This window comes from Photinus pyralis, unplaced genomic scaffold (genome assembly GCF_008802855.1).
Source record: "Photinus pyralis isolate 1611_PpyrPB1 unplaced genomic scaffold, Ppyr1.3 Ppyr1.4_LG5, whole genome shotgun sequence".
Classification (NCBI taxonomy): domain Eukaryota; kingdom Metazoa; phylum Arthropoda; class Insecta; order Coleoptera; family Lampyridae; genus Photinus; species Photinus pyralis.
Window position 1 is genome coordinate 41123075 of NW_022170596.1, and position 10484 is coordinate 41133558.

Here is a 10484-nt window from a genome sequence, read left to right on the forward strand (position 1 = left end):
CAAAATAAAAAGTTTAAATGAAAATAAGAGCAAAATAATTATTTCAATAAATGTTCAAGACCAAACGTTTGTCGATGGGTTTAGAAAATAATTCTTTGATACGACGAAGCGCAGCTGGCGTTATGGACAAAAGCATTACGAATGCATATTTTCATATTCTCTTTTTGTTGTTGGGACTTGCATACAGTTCCTCAATGTATAACGTTTGTCCTTTTTATGTTTTTAGTTCTCATTCTAAATATCATGTGTAATATATAAAGACCAAGGAATCGAAATATGTAATAATATACAGGGGGTTACATTTAAAAAATGCAACTTCTATATACATCACTCTGTATAACAATTGCAATTTCCTTGAAAATATTTTTAGGTTGTAACCTTAAGGGTGCTTCAACATTCCCCGACAATGCATTGAAATATGTGGATTAATAAACCTACAATCTTTCACCGACACATAAATGGCCTCTTCTGTATACACATACTTCTGAATATACTAAACAAAGTTATTTTGCAACCAAAGCACTAGCATTTACTACAATTAACTGCAAAATCCCCATCAATGAAACAAATTTTTTGTTTTGATTGGATTATTATCAATAAATAAATATAAAATCTATTTCATGCAAATAATTCTCATAAGTCGATTCCTTTAGGACGTGGGCAATATTCTCTTCCGGTAATAATTAATCTTATCTCTCCTTCGAAAAAAAGTCAACACCTACCTATTGCTAATTGCAAACCGACTTCAATTTCGCTAAAATATACAAAATTTTATTCATCGCCCAATGCGCTATCCAATAACGTCACTCAACTTTAAGAAACTTGCTTTTGACAAACTGTTACTGTTAGCGATCCGATGTAAGGAAACGTCTTTGTTTATCTCTCAGAAAGTTCTAAGTAAGATGAACGTATATACCTGGAATAAGCGTACGTACAGAAATATTAAATTAACCTGTACTGACTTTTATGAGAATTGTCTTTATGTTTATGATCATGTATCAGAATGTGATCCGATAGAACGAATGCTCTCTTCTGTACATGATACGAGGGCTTTCAAGCTTATATCTGAACATTCCCACTTGCGCTACAATGTTAGCGAAATCAATATTTTAATTACTTCATATTTACGAATTTAAACATACAATTAAATAAGCTACTTACCTGTTCTCCAACTCGAAAATGTTCCTTAGCTTGTTCCTCCGAAATAAACAGTCTTGCTATGAATCAGGCTGCTAAAAAACGTTTCCTCGTCTCGGAATTTGTCTATCCATGTATTCGCCCCACAAATCTCGTTACCGCTTCTTCGCGACGTGATTGAAAAATAGCAACAACGTTCTTGTTTAGCATTTTTTCACTAAAAATAAAACTGGTAACACTTTATCGCCACTTGTTAAATACTTACAAGCGAATTTCACTGCGAATAATCCCAATTATGCGAAACAAAATTCGGACACACCAAATGTACGTGTTCCTCCTTGAAACTCTAACCTCGTCTGCAGAAAACCCCCTTATAATACGGTCTCACTAGCGTTTTATCTCGAAAATGCACACATTTATCAAAAATGCAGGCGTTGTTATCGCTTTTATTTTCAGTAATACTTGTTCACTTTCGGTATGAAGCGGTATTTGTGTAAATTTTCATATGCTGAACAAAATACAAAATCAAACCGAATTTTTCAAACGTCGAAACGGCCACCTGTTACATTCTTCCCAAAGGTATCAAAGAAGGGCTATTTGAGTGAGTTTTGCCAGGCAGATGATGTCGGAACGTATCACCTCGATGCACTAACTAAACTAATAATTTCTGATATTTTTTTAAAAGGGACTTATCAGAGTTTTTTTAACTTTAAATGGAAGTGGATTGCAAACCAATTCCGGCAGACGAGCAAACAACGTGAACTACTGAGTATTCAATCAATTAGTAAATCGGATTTTTTTTTAATTAAAATTATAATTCAATAAAATAGAATCGCAGCAAGTAGTTTTGTTTAGGAATGGAGTAAAATTTGCGTTCCAATTCAGTATAAATTAAAAATGGCTGAGTTCATTAATAAAGCGCTATTTTGGGGCGTGAATTAATTAGAATTGTGAGAATAAATTGAAAGATTTCTCGCGGAATCATCGAGCGGGGTGCGTTCAATTCTTACGGGCTCTTAAGGTCAACTTTTTATGCGGGTAGTAAAAAAACCGAATCGCTGTTTACGGGCATCCGCGAAAAATTATAGTGAATAGATCATCCATAGTTCTCCCATAGGAAATATAGGTATTTTTTTATTGCGAGGACTTTGTGCTATACACGGAGTAAGTTAGGCGACGTTCTTACTGAGGAGATATAAGATAAGTGATATTTGTGGCGTTTCAAATAATGGGGTCACCTCAATATCTCTTTTATTTGACGAGATACGAAAAATATGTTAAATATAATTTTATATGTGACATTACGATCTATTTGATCGCATATTCAAACTTCCGGTGCCACTTCCGGTTTAACCGGAAATCTATACAACTTTTGTTTTTCAAATGCAATACCTATTTAGAAAATTTATGAAATCAAGCGGTGTCGTGCATTCCGTAGAATTTTGTAAATCGAAAGGATACCTTCCGCTTCCAGTTCGAAATCTATGTCAACGAGAAAAATTCCATTCTATCCGAATCAAATTTAGCGGTCAAACCCGGAATTCCAAAGTTGAACAACGAGATGCTAATGTACTTTGTTGTGTAAACTACGTCAAGCGGACCTTTATTTGGCTTCGGCAGTTGCGGTAATGATGTGCCTTCTTGTATGTCTAATTTCTATTTTTTATTAACGTTAAAAGTTAGTTGTCAATGGGAGTAATAGCAATTCCGATCACGTTATTTGATTTTCGATCTTGTCTTGTATCAGATAGGTTAGCTGTTGATTTTGTTTAAATAATTGTCTTGTTTGTTTATTTACTTGTAAATCTCAAGTAAGTGTAAATGACTAAGTTTATTCATCTGAAAACATTCGCGTTGTACAAAAGCTTATCTCGTGTTTTTCTCCGTTTATAAATAAGAAGTTTTCTTATCGTTCCGTAAGCTAATTAGTTTCAAGGTAAGGACGTGCTATCGTCGGTTCGAAAATAGAGATGCGGTTTGATATTTGGAAGACGCGAAGGTAAGAAGAAGTGCGAAAATGAAGAGAAGGAAATGGTTTTTAATAAGCGTATCGGACGTTTAGCGTGGGCCTTTGTTGAAGCTCTCTTTGGTGGAAGACGTGAATCAAGTTTTTTTGTCTTGTAGTCGTATTTTGTAAAACAGTCCGTCTTACTAGTTATATGTTTTGTAGAGGAAAGTTAGTTGTGTAGATAAAGATAGATAAAGGCATAGTGTAATGATAAAGATTAAGAGAAAAAGAATCAGTGGGCCACAATCAGTGACCCACAATAAATTGTACGATTCTCGGCGCCAAAGCTGTTTCAGTGGCTTACTTACACTTGAAAAAATTCAAACACGGGAATATGCATATTGCAATTATTAATAGCGAATTATCTTTAGGTTGGCAGCTTACGGTCTTACACAATCCGCGAAAATGGCACAGCACCCTCATCCACGTCGGACAAGGAAGGCTTGGACGTCCATCAGCTCGTCACCAACAAAAAATCAAGCACTTCAATTGCCTACCAAATTAAAAAAATATTTAAGAACATTTGCACAACACCCCAATTTTCTGATCCCCAGGTAAGTCAATATAACCCTTTTTTCATTATCTATTTAGTATTTTGCAGGTAGAAATGCTATACCAGCGGTATTTTCTAAAAATGAATCAAAGCAATATGACGAGTCTTATATCGCTGTTATTATTGTTTTGTGTAGGTATTTTTATTTTAACTAGCATTGATCTACTTCCGAAGGAAAGCAGAGTTACATCAGATCGACTCAATAAGCTCTTGGGATTTTTGTGTACGTCAGGATCGTGTGTCGTTATTTACGGAAGTACGTAGTAACTTGTATAGGCTAATGACTTTTCAGTGTTAATTCTTTTTAGTACTTCTAACTATTTTATCTCGACCAGCTATGAATGAGGTGTACTTAATTATAATCTCGTACTTTATACTGTCGACATTTCTCGCATTGCAGGTGAGGAACGGTGGTTGAATCTTGTCCCACAACTTCAGTTTTCCTTGCAGATTTGTACATTAATATATTCTGGATGGGAGAGACCAATTGCAGGCACAATAATTACATTAACATGTACATATCTCACGTACGCCCTACTCCCAATACGATTAAAGGACGCGTTGCTCTCCGGCTTTGTCCTCGCAGGAATTGACATCCTTAGCTTAATATATCTTAGTCTGCGATCTACATCTGAGGTGGGTGATATTATGGTAACGTGACAAGGAGCTAATCACTTTCTTCTTAGATTGAAAGCTGCGTAATAATTCTTATGTGCGGAAATATAGTCGGCACATGTACCCATTATCCTAGAGAAATCGCTCAGAGGAAGGCGTTTTTAGAAACACGTCAATGTATCGAAGCTAGACTGAAGATACAACGCGAAAATCAGCAACAGGTAAGAAACTGTTTTTAGTCGATCCCACCTCGTGCCTTTTCCTTATTACGCTAAAAGCGTACCCTCCTTACGGTTAACCGACGAAAAGTTGCTTCAAGTTTATTTACCCTCTAACGAAGTCTTTGTGTTCAGATTTTCATTACACGAAAATGTCTTTTATGTGGCGTGTTTCCAAAATAACTACTTATTTCTCTTTAAAACTTTTAACATTGCAAAGTGAGCCTGCGAGACCTTTTGAACAAAAAGTTTCAAAAAAAATATCTTCTCATTTACTTTACCAGTGTTGTGAATCGAACAATGAACGGGGTACACTATCCTATTCAATCCTACTTGTCCGCTTTAGGCAATTGGAATTTGTGGTTTATCCCGTTTTACTAACTTACGATTTCACATTTGTTTATGTGACTACCAATGAATGTTGAAAGTAATTGTTGGCATCTCTGCTACTTTAGTTTTAAAATATGTTGGCAATGTAGAAAACCAATAGTTGGTAGATAACTTGTACTTGTACTTATTATGGTGTGTCAAATAAATTTTACTTTACCTACAAGTATTTCGGGTTGAATATAATGGTAGTGAATCACTATTTGTATAGTTCTACGTTTTCGCAAAAATCGCCGTTCTTTATTAGGTTTAGGCGTAGGACAGGAAAGGCGGGGCGCGTATTTGGGCCGTAGGAACGTCGTTTGCGCCGCGAACGGGGAGAGACGGGTCTACGGGAGAGCCCTAGCTATGCCGAACTCGCCTTCGGCTCGCTCGGCATTGGTGTAGGAAAAATGCGAGCAGTTTTTCGTCGCGAAAGGGGCGAGCTCGAGCTATGCCGAGCTCGCCCTTCGGCTCGCTCGGCATTGGTATGCTTTCGCATATTGTGACCGGATCCGTTTATCGACCCCGACATTCGGGACGGCGGTTGGTTTATGCCGAACTCGCCTTCGGCTCGCTCGGCATTGGTATACGAGGCGCGTGTGTTAAGAATCGAAAGTCCTAGATTATTTTACTTCGTTAGGGGGAAGGGTTATTAAAAATGTTTGTTGAAATTTGTATTTCAAAAAAGTTAAACAAAAATTTAAATGTCGTTTGCCACCGTGGACGTAGAGACGAATCTAAGGGAGAGCCCTAGCTATGCCGAACTCGCCTTCGGCTCGCTCGGCATTGGTATAAAAACATGTACTGTGTGTTTGGCCGTTGGTAAATGTCGTTTGCCACCGTGGACGTAGAGAGACGAATCTAAGGGAGAGCCTAGCTATACCGAACTCGCCTATTGGTGTAAAATAAATGTACTGTATGTTTGGCCGTTGGTAAATGTCGTTTGCCACCATGGACGTAGAGAGACGAATCTAAGGGAGAGCCCTAGCTATGCCGAACTCGCCTTCGGCTTGCTCGGCATTGGTGTAAAAAAATGTACTGTGTGTTTGGCCGTTGGCAAATGTCGTTTGCCACCGTGGACGTAGAGAGACGACTCTAAGGGAGGGACAGAGTTATGCCGAACTCGCCTTCCGCTCGCTCGGCATTGGTATACGAGGCGCGTGTAGTAAGAATCGAAAGTCTTTATTTAGTTAGTTTACTTGGTTGGGGAGAGAATTTTTGTTTGAATTTGTATTTCGAAAAGTTTAAAAAAAATTTCTTAAATCTACAAATAACCTAATGTCCCAAGCTGCTTAGTGTCACACTCTGTTTAGCTTCATTTAGAATTTTTGTTTGAATTTGTATTTAAAAAAAAATCCTAAATCTACAAATAATCTAATGTGCAAAGCTGATTGGTGTCACATTTTGTTTAGCTTCATTTAGAATTGTTGTTTGAATTTGTATTAAAAGAAATAATCGATGTAGAGTGTAAGGAAAAGCCCTAGCTATTCCGAACTCTCCTTCGGCTCGCTCGGCATTGGATAGGAGATACGTGCGCCAAGAATCGAAAGTCCTAGGTCTTTTTGCTTAGGTGAAGGGTTGCTCGCAGAGTTCCATTAGGAAATTTAAAAAGTTAAAAAAATTCTCAAAACTACAAATATCCTAATGTCCAAAGCTGTTTGTTGTGGAACTGTTTATTTTCACTAAGAATTTTTGTTTCTCTGTTTAGTTTCATTTTTTTTATTGTTTCCAAGTGAGACGTTTAAAACTCGCGTTACTGAACAACGTTTGACTACGTCCAGAGATTTGATTTATTAGCCCCCTAACCTAAGCTAACTAACTAACCTACATCCAAACACTATCTTTACTCGAACGAGCGGAGAAAGCGGAACTAACTATCAGCGGAAATGACCTAAACAAAACCCCCTAACCGAAGAATGAGCTGAAAGGGAACTATGTTGTTCTTAGGGAAGTATTATACACTACGTGTACACCCCTCAACGCAGTACGCCATGGTACACGTCAGGGAATACTTCCCAATGGAAGTTGCGCTAAAAAGCACTACTTCCTAAAAAAATACGTCGACTTACATCGACGGAACCGCCGCAACGTTCAAATGAACTTACGCGGTTGAAATGTGGTATTATTTGAACGGTTTATTGCGCATGCGCCGATACAGAAGATGTATTTTTTTCAAATGGCGCCATCTATACAACTGTCACGGGAACTGTCAAAAAATCTGGGACATTACAATTTTATGTAAAAAACACCATTTTGAAGGGAATTTAACGTGTTTTATCGTTGTTATGAAAATGTCATCGTATACAAACCTACATTTGCACAATTTCGAGTAATCGACTTGATGTCGACCAAAAATTCATGCCGATGTGCATGTTGCTACGTAGCATAGACATTTACGATAGAAATGGTATGAAAATTTATTATTGATGTAACAAATTATCCCTGTTCTTCAAGAAGAAGTCCTATAGGAGGTTATTCATCAGTTTATATGCTGGTTAGAGCAAAAAGTATGTGCAAGATTCTAGCGGAAACGAAAGCATCTCGTCACATGAAATATTCATGCTTAGGAAGGTAGCGAAGTGTTAGTTTTAGTTCGTTACCTTTCACTTTTATTTCTACATGTTCACATAGTTTACTACTATTAAAGCGACCACCTACTACCACTTGGTCCAAACAGCAAACTACGTTATCATTATAAAAAGGTATAAAAGCTCGTACTTCAAATATACTTATTACCATTGGAGGACACGATACTGTAATACACAGCACCTTAAGTTATCCAATACTTGCTTGAGGATGAGTCCATTTCTAAAGAATCTCCTATGCAAAGGCATGTGAATTACTACCTACGAAACACTACCTATAGGTTCCAACAAAATTGTAAAAACTTCTTTGTCTTAAAATTTTTATGCTTTCAAGTATACCGTATGCATATTTCCGTTTGCTATACTATCAACGCTACGGGGTGCGGTAGTCGCGTAGTAAATGTAATGCATGAATCTGCTTTGCAATTACTATATGTTTATCGCTACCTGATATCGTCTGTCAAAGTGAAGTAGCGCTAATCGCATAGTCAACGAAGGAACTTCAACGTACTCCGTTGCCTATGTGAAAACCGCGATAATGAAGAATCATTTTACAACATCTGCTCTGCTGTGACAAATATTAAACAATCTAAGCGTATCAAAGTGCAGCCAACTGCGATTGCTCGTCGGCGAAACAGGGGCCTTCATGGGGGGGCAAGAGCTATACAAGCTGGTAGACCTTCCAATGCTGAAGGAATAAGAAAGAAAAGACCTAGAAAGAAAAGATCCTTAGCGGCAAATGTTCACTCAAACACAACAAATGCTTTGAGCCATGGCAGTGGCCATTGATAGTATTGATACGAGAAAATTATTTAATATAACTGTGTACCTATGTTCCATTTACCAACAGTATATTTTTTTGTAATATTAAAACACAATCATTATTTTCTGAAATAAAATATTCAAGTTTAAATAAAAATCTTACGTTTTGTAATGTACGTAATGTTACGTATTTAACGTAAATGTTTATTGCTGCATTCGCACAGGTAACGGAATGCGGTTAAAATTACTTCGTTGACTATGCGATTAGCGCTACTTCACTTTGACAGACGATATCAGGTAGCGATAAACATATAGTAATTGGAAAGCAGATTCATGCATTACATTTACTACGCGACTACCGCACCCCGTAGCGTTGATAGTATAGCAAACGGAAATATGCATACCGTATAGGTACCTACCTATACATATTATAAGGATTGTGTTAGAAATCGTGAACAATTTTAAAAATCATATTTGCATGCCTATAATACATTCATAAACAACAAATAAGGAATAGGTGCTACAACTCCTCACGACCACTCAAAATGAACCCATTATTTTCATGGATTTCTATTATAGCATGTAGACTCTGTACGTGGAGAAATCGTAAAGAAAATTCTCCCGATAAGAATAAACTTGTTCTACAGGAGGCTAAAACAACCCCAAGTGTAATAAGTACTTTGGATGTGTTGTTAATAACTAATACATTGTTTTTTAACATGCACATACAATGTGAAACGACTTGCTGCATGCAAGGCATAATGTGTACAAAGTGTACATGTATTTTTTAATATTTTTCTCATGATCCACATCAATTTAGCACAAAATAGATAGAAGTAAATTTATATTTAGATTTATGAATTTCTCTAGAAACTATGTAGGTATGAAACACCAAGAAACCGCAGAATCTATATGATCTCAAATTGAAATAATCTAGTAGGTCCCCTATTGATTCATGATTTTTTGCTACAGCATGTACTTAAGTGTTTCAGTAAAAAAATTTTGTAGGTAAGATTAGTTGGTATAGGTTTATTGTTACTTAAATGCTGTATACTTTCGACCATACACTTTGTGTACTTCAAATATCTTTACAATTCCAGATTAAATTAGAAGGTGCAACTTTATAGAAAATGTTCCTTTAAACATTAGTGTAATGTAGCAGTCCACTTCCCTCAAGTGATTAATTAAATGTGACATGTGTACTTTGTCATTAGTGGCCAGTATTTATCTAACTAATAAAATCCTTCTTGTTTTTATATTAAAGGGCTTACTATCTTAATAATAATCACGTTAATGTTATAGCAACAAATCACTACATAGTGTCTAAACCATTATATCACTTTAAAATGTGCTCTTTCACATTAGGAAATCTTTGCAGCAGCAATCAAAAGAATTAGACTTTTATTAATAACGCAATCTTTATACACTTTGAAGTTTCCTTCCTAAACGTTAATGGATTTTTCTTTGAAATTGTAAGTACAATTCAAGACACGTTAATATGAGTAGGTACCTACATAAACTTTCAATGGAAATGATTTTAATGTGGCCAGCCTAATGTCATTTGTATCTATACTTAAAACTACATAACATTTCGGTTTAATGAACATCAATGGATTGGATTATATGTCTTTCCCCCTTTCGAAGGTAAAATGGGGACGTACTTGTAAATTACATGTCGCAAATACGATCTCTATATCTGGTCTCTGTACCTGAAAGTAGATCACAATAAACGTTCTAAACGTGTTTTATACCTGCATTACCTTTAGAACTTGTCTTCACGTATAATTTCGACGAACGATATGGTACTATAAAAAATAGGGTTGTATTTTCATTTCATTCAGGCCTACGTTTTGCAGATGCGAAACGTAAACAAACTTCACGAGAGATAATTTCTTCCGTTTGGAAATGTATACCTGATGCCATTTGATTGTAACTAGGTAGCTTTGAAACTATATTTAACAATAACAAAAAGGTTTACAATAAGATTAAGCTCTCTCCAGTTAATGTAAACATTAAAAGAAAGCAAGGTTATAAAAACTATACATTAGAACTACTCACAGCTCTGTGGAACTACTACAGTTCCACAAACTGCTACCAATTACATAGAAAGTCTCGAGACTTGGAATTATATGAGAGACCCCCAAAATGTGAGAAATTAGTGTAAAATCTCGACGAGGCGCATCGCCGTCTCCGACGCAAAATAGAATCTCGACGATGCGCCTGCGGCGCATCGCCGT

The 10484-nt window shown here is 36.4% G+C and overlaps 1 protein-coding gene and 1 long non-coding RNA gene across 2 annotated transcripts in view; one reads left to right on the plus strand and one right to left on the minus strand.

Moving 5' to 3' along the window:
- The window catches only part of LOC116171961 (adenylate cyclase type 5-like), a gene marked incomplete at its 3' end in the record, with an annotated part of 85539 nt that extends 81005 nt beyond the window's left edge, over positions 1–4534 (plus strand). Inside the window, 5 exon segments of the mRNA XM_031489023.1 lie at positions 3517–3699; positions 3747–3954; positions 4007–4098; positions 4149–4334; positions 4385–4534. Coding sequence (XP_031344883.1) covers positions 3517–3699; positions 3747–3954; positions 4007–4098; positions 4149–4334; positions 4385–4534 — 819 coding nt within the window.
- A 4309-nt stretch (positions 4535–8843) lies between these two features.
- Positions 8844–10457, minus strand: LOC116172852. Its single transcript, XR_004145778.1, has 2 exons — positions 10008–10457; positions 8844–9956 (listed from the first exon to the last, which is right to left on the minus strand). It is a non-coding gene; the product is annotated as an uncharacterized LOC116172852 (long non-coding RNA).
- Positions 10458–10484: the final 27 nt, after the last annotated feature.